The sequence below is a fragment of the Manacus candei genome, unplaced genomic scaffold (assembly GCF_025592945.1).
Source record: "Manacus candei isolate 608988 ecotype Guabito, Panama unplaced genomic scaffold, ASM2559294v1 h1tg000113l, whole genome shotgun sequence".
Classification (NCBI taxonomy): domain Eukaryota; kingdom Metazoa; phylum Chordata; class Aves; order Passeriformes; family Pipridae; genus Manacus; species Manacus candei.
The window spans coordinates 2,031,315-2,044,521 of record NW_026138161.1 but is presented as its reverse complement, the minus strand read 5'-3'; the positions used below and the strand labels follow the sequence as shown (position 1 = coordinate 2,044,521).

Sequence of the window (13,207 nt, the reverse complement as noted above, 5' to 3'; positions counted from 1 at the left end):
AGCTACAGCTCTTGCCAAACATACACTACTGCTATTGCTTTGGAGAACTTGCACTTGGGATCAGTCACAGAAAGATGGTTAGGAGGAGACACTTGGTCTTGTTTTGGTTGACATCCATATTAACATGCTTCATTCTGCAATATGGGCCAGATACTGGAAGTGTTGATTCACATGAGCAGCTCTCAGGCAAATGTCTCATCAGGTGAAAGCACAAGGTGGTTAGTTCACTGCACACACCTAAGAACACTTTGAACCCTCCACTATAGCCACTGCCTAATGCAATCCACCAGGCTGCCTTCCAAGCAGCTGCCGCCTCAGCTGCCTTATTTTCCAACCCAAATAAATAATAACAATAATGGACTTTCCCCCTGAATTAATAACAAAACTCCATGCCCGCCAATATTTCCCCAGATTGTAGTGCAGCAGTCACTGTTTCCAGGCAGGCCACACCACACACAGCTCGATACAGATGTGCTTCTGGCACCGTGGCAGGCAGTCGTATTGCAATTTTCAGGCTGAGTGTGTTTTCCCTCCCAGCTCCCCTCCGACGACACTACTGCTCAGAGGCACTAATGATTTAATCAAGCTCTCCAATTCTTATCTCTACCACGTGGTTAATTAATACGGATTTTTATTTTTATGAGGGTGAATGGATTCTTTGTTAGGCCTTTTCGTAGGACTCTAAGTGACCTTGGTTTTTCTCTTGCCCTAGTTTTCAAAACATCACTGATCCAGAATAGGAAAGCTATCAAAAAAAAACCCTGATCATTCCTTCACTTCAGGTCAAAACTCGCCAACCCAAAAAAGTGGATCTGAAAGGACAAAATAAGAACCTGCTAATCTGAAAGCAACCAAAATCTATCATATTTCACTGTGTGTTAACAACTCTTTAGGGAGGAATAACACATACAAGAAACTGTCACGTAGGCTATTCAAAAATCAATACACACTGCTGGACAATGACGGTTTTATTCAGTAATGAGCTATCAACAAGTGCTACAAACCAGACTGATCATTAAGAGCGCAGGGAATGGCAGGGACCACACCAGTGCTGAACTCTCCCAGAAGGAAGAGGAGAGCAGAAGCACTGCCAGCCACTGTTTTACTCTCAGCCTTCCTTCAGCGGTGATACAGAAAAAAACGACTTAAAATTAGTCTCCTCTCCTCTGTTGCATTTTGTGCCTCCCTTCCTGAGGCAGGAGAACGGCAGCTCCAAGGAAAGCACCGCCTCCTCCCTTGGCAGTAAGCTGAGGCAAGCAAATCATGACAGAACAGATGTAGCCGTCTGTCCACGCTCATCAAACACTGTCAAAGAGTAAAGAGGTTTTCTTCTATCACAAGGACTGGTGCATCATTGCCAGTGAACAATTTACAGCTGTATGGCTTTTTTTCTTAAAAAAAGAAAAAAAATTTAACCAGTTATTTGAAATTAATGAGCACAAGCCTTTCTGTCATCTTCCCATCTTTGTTTCACCAGAAGGAATTACCTCTTGTGTACAATATTTTTATATCTTCCTTTCACCACTGGGGTCAGATGAGGCTATGTCTTCAGTAGCAAGCAGGGGAGCTCATCAGGAACAGATCAACAGATCAAAAGAGCTGGTGCTCACCATGCAGCATATCCACCATGTGTGCAGGGAAGAAAGGCTGTGTTGGACTAACTCTAGCTTCAGTGCCCACAGACAGCTGCAGCACCTTCTTGGGGCATTTATTTAAGTTTCATCTAAAATAACCTTTTCTACACTCCTTGACAGCTCAGAAAAATGAACTGAATCATGGTCAGCTCTCAGAGAGAGCTCCTTCAAGACAGAACTGCTGATATGAGCTAACACACCAAGTAGGTACATTATCTAAATGATCAGAACTATCAGAAGAAACCTTAAGTACTTGCCAACCCAGGGAAAGAGTGAGCAATTCACCCCTGAGCCCTTTGTGTAGTCCCTTCCCTTCCACTCAGCCACTGAGTTTTATTTTCTGCAGACAGGAAAGCAGGGAAAAGAGTTATTTCCAGCATTTATGTTCAGCAACATCATGTTAAGCAATTAAAAAACCAAGTATTTTTTGTAGAGATTGAGAAGTTTATCCAAAGCTCAATGAAGGTGATGAAAATATTTCTACAGGAATAGGTCTTTTCAAACCCAAATACTGTATAAATATTAACTAAATCACCATTACCACATCTCTGCAGCAAATGGGAACTTCCCTTTCTACACTATTCCTTTCAACCTCCTTTTCCTTTTGAAAGCAAATAGTCCAATTTACCAAAAGTCCTGCATATTCACACCAAGTTTCACCCCACACCCCCCCCCACCGGCTTTCTTAAACCCTTTTGCTTTTCTTATTGCCAGGATGCTGGAAAAGCTCTGCTCTGTGAATCACCTCTGTCTTGACTCCACAGCAGCCCATAAAGTGAAGCACTGCAATACTGGGGGCATAGACAGAGATTGCAGGTCAGATTCTTAAAGGTACTAAGTCACATCATTTAGATATCAACATACTTTTAAAGATAAGGGCTTAAGTGGCTTTTGTAACATTTTAAATAAAATCTACAGTGGTCAGAGATCTGAATGTAGGGTCCTTCAGTGCCCTTTACAGGTGCCTCAGAAGCTGTCCACTCCTTAGACATTTTAATACCAGTTTTTAACCAGTTATGCACCCGATTATGCCTTTAACAAATTGAAAGTTATCTAGCGGGGAACACATTTATGCAACTCTACGATCTATTTTTTACATTTGACATGTGAAACAGACAAAAATAACAATGACTGATTTTTTTTTTAAGGCAGTGGCAGTGTCTGTTGCCTCCCCAGTGCCATCAGCCCCATCACATGCCATGAAGCCGAGCAGTTACGGGAACTGCAGACAAGCCTCTCTCCTGGGCAGCAGGCAGCATAAACCAGGCACAGATTTCTGTGCAGCTGCTGTGGGAGCTTTTCAATTTGTAAAAGTCACCCTTGAAAAATCATCATAAACATTTAATGGACTTTTTTTGATCATTCTGGTTAAAGGGAAAAAAAAAGCATAGTTGTAATAAGCGAGTGGCCCCAACAGACGAGACACACAGTTAGAACAAAAAAAAAAAGCTGGGTAAGAATTAGTAGTCTACCTGATCTCCAAAGGAATTAAGAGGGTCACAAAAATAAATCTCCCTTTGCTCAGAGATAAGTACAATCTACTACAAGCTGCACAACAAAACCTATCCATACATATCTCCATATTTTCAATTTCGCTTGAGGAGAAATCATTCATAAAGGATTAGACATATCTGCATGAAAATAGCACTCATTTATATCATTAAACTCTCTTCAAAAACAGTTTTCTTTAAAAACTCTCTTCCGTTTTAGCAGTCACATTCTTATAGGATCATCCTTTGGGTTAAAATAATAAACAGTAACACAAACACAGATTAATAAGTGGAGCCAAAAATTAGGACCCCTGCAGTTAATTAAACAGTGAAAGAGTAAGTACATGCCCCAAACTCCAAGAGCTAAACCACACTCTCTTTTGTTTGAATTAGCTCAGCAAGCATGAAAAGAAAAGCGAAAACAGAGTTCTGCACAGGCTTGGTGGGAAGCACCACACGTAGGGTCTGTTTGCTATTCTAGGGAAGACAGAGGAAAGAATTGTGCATGGAAGGGAAAATGAAGGTTGGATCCTCACACAGGTGAAGAGATTTACATTCTGAAGGAAAAAATGATCCTGCTCCACAGTGCCACAAACCCTGTTCAGTTCCTACTGTAGCCATCCATCCATGAGCAGCTGCGCATTCCCCTCTCCCGCACTCCTGCTCATCAGGAGTGATGACCCCTTCTCTCTCCAACAGCTCTTAAAGCACTGAAGCTCTTAAAGCCATGAAGCCCTTCTCTTACCAAGGAGATGATCTGCCTCCACAATCTCAAGTAGCCAAAACCAATTTTGGATGTTGACTGTGCCTCTTCAATTTTCAGAAGACTGAGCACCAGGCTGGATCCCTCTCTGGGGCCAGCCTATAATGCAGGGCTGGGAGGGAAATACGGGAGGAGGAGACATAGGACAGGGATCCTGCTTTATTCCTCCCATGCCCAATGCCAGCCAAGCCCTGAGCTCCTGCCTGCCCCTTCAAGCAGCAGAAGTGACTTTAGGTTTCAGAGATGGTCTGTGGCACAATGGAACATCTCCCTGGCAAGCATCCTCTCTTCACCAAAATGTTTGCAGCCTGTCTGGCAAGAGAAACCCTTCTCTTTAGTATTCCCTCATTAGATATATCTGTAACCAGTCCAGCTCCAGGCTTTTCACCTGCACTTTTACATGGCTGTGCAAGGACACAAGCAGCTTTGAGGCCGCTCTTAAGTTGTGCTGCGTCAGAAAAACGGGAGAAAGCAGAGAGGTGCTGAAGGAAAGGGCAGAGATAATGCTGATCTTAATCTGATTTAATTTTATTATAACATCTAGGACAGAGGAAACAAAAAAAGAAAATAAAAAAAGCCCCTCAAGTCCTGACATCATGCATTTTCATAGCGATTTCCATTTTCTTGGTAGGGAGGAAGGGGGTAACTATTACGCTTTGATCTGAAGGTCAGCTTGAAAACTGGTAAAGGTTAAAGAGCAATACAAAAATCTGAAAAGATACATATATAGGGGTTTATATTCTTGCAGCTTTCTACTTCAGCCTCATGATTTTGTGACTAGTTTCATCGTTAGAAAATGTCTGGTGATGGGAGCATCACCAGAAAAACCCACTGCTTTCATTTCTTTACCGATTTTACCGATTTTCTTCATGTTTTTCAAGCTTCATTAAATCTCCTTAAAATAATTAGCTGACAAGAAAGATGCACTGAGAACAAAGTTACATTTTTATCTATTTTCTAGTGAATTTCTTCATGGCATCTTCTAGGACAAACACTACTAAGGAAAATGAATGTTCACCCTAGAACGCTCTTCTACCTAAAAATACACTAACATAAATTCCACTAAATGAAGTTTTTATACTATTCAGTCACTACCAATAATTTAATAGGAATTCTATAATAATTAGAGCTACTAAGTAGTAACCTCTTCACTTATTACGTAAAGGAGGTTGTTTTTCCCTTCTTTTTCTTCCCAAAAGTGCTGTCCTCCTCACAGAAGACTGTAACTAAAATTAAAATCAAACATACTTAAAATAATAGACCTACACATGGTTGAGAAGAAAACCAAAAGAAAGCTAAGCATTTTATTACATTTTTTAGGCATAAACTTCACAGAGTTATATAACCAAACAAATTGACACATTAAGTTGATCTTGTCCTACTTAACCAGACTAGACAAGTGCTCTATCCCCACTGGATGCCTTTCAGGAACAATGGAAGATTGGATCACAAAGAATTAAAAAGCAGATCAAAATATGAGCAAGATCTAGACTACATCCAGACTAGATCTCACTCCTGCTTTTCCCTATTTATGTATGTCTCCCATTACACTACTATACAAGGCTGGACATATTCTTTGAAGCTATATCCTAGCAATGTGGAAAGCATATCATAAGTTTTACATCCATTTTCAGTCACACAAAATATAAGCTGCTTTTCTGACAATTATAAGCAGCTATTCCTTGAATCTGAGATATTTCTACAACTTCTCCAGGTGAACCTGAAGATTTCAATCAATCAAAGTCTCTGGCTGCTTTGCAAATCTCATCCCAAGATTGCTATTAATGGAAAAACCTGTTTCCTTCAGTGACCCTATTATTCTTAGTTGACCTTTGCCACCATAGAGCTGCGAGTAGAGCTACTAATGGTTCCTACATGTCACGTCAGGGAGTGTGTATTTGGTGCTTCCTCATGGCTGTATTGCCATTTGCTTGTTTGACCCTGAGCAGATGCTGCAGAGCCACAGCTCCACCAACAAAACCTGTCGGTACCATTTGTTGTATCCTTAATCATCACAAAAACTGCTTATGTCACTTCTAAGGGATGTCTCCGGATGTTTTACAACAGCCAGGCACAGACATCTTGGCCTCAGATTTGCAGTGTGTTCATTTCAGCGTAATCTAGGAGCTCAAATTATCACAGCAAAGAAATACAGTCATGTCAGTTTTACCAAGCAGGGCTCCTTCAATGAGATATTGACCCCAAAAAAAAAAAAAAAAAATCAACTGTTATTCAACACAAACACCAATTTGACTTTTCAGAAAAATACATGAATTTCAAAGTAAAACCCTATCCTAAAATTGCAGGTAACTTGAATTCTGCCTTAGAGCTGCGGAGCGTTTTTCAAATCTGTTTCCCGACAACAGCCGCCTCAGTCTTCCTACCAAAGGCTGAGTTTGACTGGCACAACAAATGTATGTCTGACAAGACGTGTTTGGTGCAACAGTCAGACTGGCTCCTGTCTGCTACAAGTTTTTGCTCGTTCTCCTGACAATGTAACACTGAAGTAAAACGGAAGAAAATTCACCATTAAAGACGCTTTGGCTTTAGACCACTATTAACACCCACTCGTCACAACACATGGCTCCAATGACAACATCAGTGCAAATACAGATCATAGAAGTGACTTGGCAGAATATTCTTTTGCACCATCTGTTTTAAACATATTTTCTCTCAACTAAGCACCATAGAAATTTCACTCCAAGGGAGTTAAGAGGAAATATCTCTTGTGGAAACATGAGTTAGCCCATCCACTGTAGAATAAGCAGGCTCTAAGCACATTAAAAGCCTCCTTTACGGCAGGGATAGTCCTCTGTTGCCTGGACTAGCCTTCTTGACAGTCTCCAAAAAGCCTATCTGAGAGGCCAGCTTGGATACACTCATCATCACTTAACTGTCCAGGTAGAAGCCATTAAACTGGAACAAGTGAAAATCAGCCAGTGAGAACTTCCTTAATGGTTTATAACTCATGGCAAGACAAGGATGAAAGACTCTGACCCATAAGAAATTTGTTTAGAAGCCACAAAAATTATCTTCACTTGCAGGGCATATAGCAGTAAAAACAGAAAACCAAATAAAATAGTACTGTAGTTAATGGCTTCATTAAAACAGCTTAATGCAACCAGCCAATTGTCAGCAAATTGAAAACAAGGAAACTAATGAAATGGCTTAACTGTTCCCATGCTGGTGGTTCCTTTGAAAAAAAGTTTACAGCAACGTGTATTCCAAGTAACAAAACCTAAGAGCCAGTGAGCACATCTGTATCAAAAAAAGGCAACAGATCTGAAAATATCAGGAGGAATACTGTGAGAACTGTTATCTTTCATTTCACTGCTGAAGCATCTCTCATGAAACACAGAAGCGTCTGCAAAGAAGCGTCGACACGAGCTAACTATACCCATCATAACACCAGTTTATACGGGTCTCTCAGAATTTCCTTCAACTTGTACACAGATTTCTGGCAAAAATCTAAATTAAAAAGGCACAGAAAACTCCGGTCACTTACCCTGCAGCGATAGATGGAGATCATCTATTTCAGAGGAAGCCGGCTCCTCTGTTGAGGCAGATGACTGTGTTGATGCCATATTGAATTCTATGCAGGTTCTTTAATCGATTCCTAAACTGAAATGATATTAAAAAAAACCAAAAATCAGTACAGTATTACATAAAAACTGATGATGCTCAATGATGATGTGGCACCAAAACACGTGTTTTGTTTTGGGTTTTCTTCCCTTGGTCAGCTGTCTCCTCAGTTTATACTGAAAAGCAACTTTTCCTACTGCAGGAAAAGTTCCTATTGCTCCTTTGACTCTTTTTTAATAGCAGCCAATACAAACCATGGATCCCAGTGGGTCTTGCCACGAAAACAAAAGCACTAGGATTAGGAAAATTCAAACACAGTTGCTTTCTTTCAGAAAGCCAAGGTGACAAAGGCTCACGGTACCTTCTGCAGACTTGTAACTGCCAAATCTCATCTTTTTAATCTCTGAACTTCTCAGATCTCCCTTCCTGCCTGCATAATTGTTGCAGAGTAGAGACAATTTAGGCAGAATCTGGAAAGACTGAGGTGAAATGAAAAAGCAGCAGTTATATGAGAATCAACACAACTGCTGTCTCTGTCTGATGCCTTTGCTACTTCTCAACACCCATGAAGGAATTTCTTTTCCCAACTCCTCCATCTTCCCCTCCATGGATACCTCCCCAATCACTAATGCAACTTTAGAAAATTACATGCTTTACCTTTCTTAAAAACCTAACAGTGTTCCTGGCAGTGTAGTAGCTATACTGTTCAATTTGCCACTGTAGGAAAAACTGGATGTTTAAGATACAGACTCAATTTTATCAAGAATCTAAAAGTCAAACAAATTCGAAAAGAAATTAAGCTGAAAATTAAATAAGGGCTCACCCTTAAACAAGCTTTGTTACCTAAACAACTGTAACCTTTTCACCAGAAGTACAGGGATTTCCACACCATATATTAATAACTCATCCACCAAGTATATGTCAAAATAAAGGGTGTGAATAGATGAGTCAGGAAATACAACATTAAAGAATGCCAGAGAAAGTCTTACATTCATTCCCTTGTGCACATGAATCACGAGGCAGCCTTTGTTTACTCCACTCTATACTATTTTTCCTCACTCCCTGTCTCCTTCACTGCACAGAAAGGACAACATGCATTTCTTGAGGAGTAATACAATATTTCGTTTTCCTCACCCTGAACAATGTGTGTCCCTGTGCTTTATCCAAGAACTGCTGTGATGACAGGATTAACGAGTTCCTCACAAGATTTTTCTATGGCGCTCACCACCCTGGCATCTGAACACTTCACAAACATCAACCAATTCACATTTGCAGCACCTACATGAGACCAGGGGTTATTGCCTACATTTAGAATCACAGAGCAGTTTGGGATGGAAGGCCCCAGCTAGTCCAACCCTCCACCACGGGGCATCACTTTACTGATGACAAGCAAAGGCACAGAGAGAATAAAGGGGGGGAAAAAAGTTCCTGGTTTTCCAGAGAAATACATATTAGCTCACATGACTGAAGCACTGATTCCAACTGCTGGGGTATGCAGTGCTTCTGTAAGTCACCATCAAGGCACCAGATTCAAGAGAGTTCTAGATGGGACAGGTAAAGGTGAGACCTGTCTAAATGATCAGAGAAAAAGAAAAACATATTTTATAAGAGTTTCCCTTGCTTAGCCTAGCAAAAGTAGGAGGAAAAGGACTAATTTGATCTTTGGCAGGCACGAGAACATGATGGAGAAACAAGCCAAGCCTTGAGGTTAGGATGGAAATAGTAAGATTTCTAAAAAGCCAAGAAAGCCAACAAGATGCTGGGCAGCGTCAACAAGGGCATCACCAGCAGAGATAAAGAAGTCCTTATCCCTCTCTGCTCAGCACTTGTCAAACCACACCTGGAAGACTGGGTTCACTTTGGGACCCCAATGTACAAAAAATTATGTGGACAGGCTGGAGAGAGAAGAGCCACAAAGATGACCAGGACAGGGAAGCCTTGTGTGTAACGAAAGGCTGAGAAAACTGGGTTGGTTCAGCCTTGAGGAAAGAAAGCTGAGAGGAGACCTTATTACCATGTTCCAGTACTTAAAGGGTGCCCACAAAGAGGATGGAGATTCCTTTTTTAGAAGGAGTCACAATGAAAAGATGAGGGGTAATGGGTACAAGTTATTGCTGCAGAGATTTTGATTAGACACAAGAGGAAAATTTTCCACAGTGAGAACAATCAGCCACTGGATTAATCTCCCCAGTGAAGTGGTGGGTTCCCCAACATTGGCACTGTTATGATTTGGGTGGACAAGGTGCTGTGCCATCTTGTCTGGACCGTGCTTTTATCACAAAACATTGGACCAGATGATCCTTGAGGTCCCTTCCAACCTGGCCTTCTGTGATTCTGTGATAAACACTGGGTTCTTACAGGAATTGAGCAAGGGCAAGGGCTGAGCAAGAACCCAGCAGTGCTGCCTATGCCCAAGGTGATGCAATCTTTCCTGGGAAACTCCTTTTTTTTTTTTCTCTCAAGATAAAGCAATACAAACCCAAAGTCTGAAAATACAACATGTCAGGTGGCTTTAATATCTTTTGGGTATCACTAAGTCTTGAATTTTATTTTTTGATCACCACCTTGAAGGCAATGACAACCCAAATGGGAAGTATGTAAGCAAATTCCAAACCACCTCATTAGGTCTGTTGCTTTTTTCTCCCAGGCCACAGGGATAGTAGCTGCATTCCCTCCACCTTGAATTCTCCAGTGGTCAACTGTAGACCCTCAGAGACACTGAAGAAATAGTAAATCCTGGGCAACAGTGAATCTGCAGGTGAAATAAATGGGCCTGCCTGAATTTGGACCTGAGGTTATAACTCAAATTGGGTATCCATGTAAAGGAAGAGTGACAGGACTAGAAGCACCCACCGTTGCCACACTGGCAAAATCCACAAGCAAGACATCTCCAAAACTATGTACATGTGTATACACTCAATACCAGTGGCAATGCTTGCTCTTTTCCTCTTTAATGTGTTTATTCTAATTTTTTTCATTTTATTTTAAACTAAGCATTATTTAAGGATTTTCTTTTAAAGGCACAAATGCAACACAGAAGTCCCAAACAGCAGAAACATACATATCTGTTCAACCTCAAAGCATCCAAATTTGAGATGATGGCACAGGCAGAGTCAAGTCACGTTCACCTAACTTGTATGATGCTAAAGTCACTGGGACCACAGATCAGAGAAAAGGAGCAGGATTTGGCATTATAATTCCACTTTTAAAAAATACGCAAGAGCCATGAACAACATTGATGGATGTTTCATGAACAACACAAAATGTATTTTTAACCTTTCTGCAACTGTTCTTCCTTTGTCTCCATCCTGTGCCAGCTACAGCAACCACAGAGCACAGTGTGTCCTTTTATGTGCTTGTACTCCACTTCATGTGATGAGACCCCAATCTCAGTTCAGATCTTTAAGCATTAAAGTAGATGAAGCTAATAAAACTTCCAGCATTTCAAAGCAGAAAGTATGTTGAGCTCTAAAGCATGAATTAACTTTAATTAAGTTGCTTAATTTATTAATTAATTAACTTAAATTACAGCACACGATCATGGAACACATATAAATGAAGAAATGCATATGCTCCCATTTTCTTTTAAAGTCAATTTATGGCCTCCTTCCCAAAAGGATGGGAATTTAAAAACTTTTTTCTTTAAACACAGACATCCCCTCAACAAATCCACAGTGCAGGTTATGAAAACACACAGGTAAATACCAAGTAAATGTTACGCTAAAGCTTTCATGTCCCTGAAACCCTCAATTCACCTTCCAACACAGCACATACATTTTGCTCTGCCCCAACAGAAGACTCCACAGCTGCTTTGAAAGGGAGACACACACACACTCTTGGAGGACACACCTGCAAGGATTAGTCGTCTTTAAAAGTACAGATTGTCTGAGAAGGGATTATACAGGGACAATATGGTAGTCACTTTGTCCTCCTCCCTGCCCCAAATTTCATTCAAATAAAGCGTATGAAGTATAACTATATCACTGCAGCCTCTGAAGAGTCTAAAAGCATGAAGCTATGGGTAAGACAGCTCAGCAATGCTTTTCACAGGCAGTAGGAATGATCATCTTCTTTACTTCATATTTAAGTCAATTGCTTTGTTTCATAACAACTCAGTGGACTGCAGAGCTAAACCAAATCCTTCACTTCCACGAAATGCTGGACAACGAGGAAACATATACACATGGTGTTGAAAATAAACCAAGGGCTTTCAAATGACATCTTTTCAGTGGGGATAAAAGGGAAGGTGAAGAGAATGACCTTGTCTTTCTCCCTCTGGACAGTCTAGTATTAACACAGGAAAGCATTAACTACTTACACCTTGGGATAACCTGTGAAGTATCACAGGGTCAAAGACAGTTGCAGGAATACTGGGACCTTATTTCCAATGGATTCGTTTCCTGTGGATTAACTTATATGAATTGCACCAGAGCTCTTGTGCAAACTCATCTTTTTCCTCAACACAGGAGAAATCACACAAGAAAGGTGCATTAGTAATGTCCTCCTCAAGAGGAAAGCTTTCCATTGTGTTATCCAAAGGAGCAAATTCTCAACCGCCTGGGCTCAACCTGCAGCTCCAATGGTTCAACCATCAACAAAAGCTTTTCCCTACGATTTGGGCACTCATAAGACTCAACCCCTTCTTCCCTTACCTCCCCCGCTATTTCCACAATGGGCACCTAAAAACATCGGTGGAAATTACATCAGCACAGTTGCATCACATCATTTCAACTTGAATTTATCTTCCTTTCCCAAATTCAGCTGAAATTAGCCGGCAGAGTGCCAAAAATCCCAGGTATTAACATACAAACAGGTACACTGATAAGAGAGAAACCTAAGAGCAGGTAGTAGACTGGAAATCTCAAGAAACTAACCTGAGAATAATCATAACCAGGCTTTACATTCCATTATCATAAGAAGAAACAACACTGATTTAAATACCTTGTCTCCAGTGAGGCTTAAGCCCTAATGAGACCTAAGAGATGCTCTTCTTAAGCATGGTCTCTATACGGATATTCTTGTCTCAGAAGAAAGGGGGTAAAAAGTTTCAGATGGATTTAGAGGATTCATTAGAAAGGATTTCATGGCCTTAACATTAGTTCAGATCAGGGTGGTTTGCAAGCCTTGGCTTTCAGCTGTTCCAAGTACCACAGATGGTAAGATTTCCCTATGAAAAAACTAGCAGTTACACAGTACATTCCTTACAGTGAGACCACTGCCATTTCCAAAACAATGTAACTACAGTTAAAATGTACGTAACTACAGTTAAAATAGAAAAAATGTATTTTATTAATTATTTAAAGTTACTTGTACAAAACAGGTGTGCACAGTATTTAGGAAGCAAGGTAAACTAGCTGATGTGATTTCCATACTGTCCCATACTGTAAGAGCATTTTTAGCCCTACAGTTTACAGGTAACTCTTGCATGTCCCTGCACAGATGTACCCTCACGGCCCTCCCCATGAGCCAATCCTGAAAAATCATACGGCATGAAATTAGCTCAGTTATGCACTCCTTAAAGCTGAAAGCAGCAGATACCTTGCAAACAAGCCCAGCTAGAGGCAGGTGAATATTATAACTCACTGTTAGTAAATCCTGGCTTCATTGGTTTTGTCTTTGCAGACACATGCCCCACATTTTCCCAATTATGTTGGCTACATGCTTTCCACTGGTGTTGCAATAGGGATTGCAGACATCTTTGCATGGCATCTCCAACTGCTTGTTTTTACTTTTCCTCC

At 40.8% G+C, this 13,207-nt stretch overlaps 1 protein-coding gene across 1 annotated transcript in view; it reads right to left on the bottom strand.

Annotated features, from left to right (window-relative positions):
- SYNE2 (spectrin repeat containing nuclear envelope protein 2) overlaps window positions 1-13,207 on the bottom strand; it is a 179,798-nt gene that overhangs the window by 153,986 nt on the left and 12,605 nt on the right. The window contains exon 2 of the mRNA XM_051769854.1: window positions 7,393-7,508. Within this exon, the coding sequence (XP_051625814.1) occupies window positions 7,393-7,471 (79 nt within the window). The 5' untranslated portion in view covers window positions 7,472-7,508. The remainder of the gene's footprint in view (window positions 1-7,392; window positions 7,509-13,207) is intronic.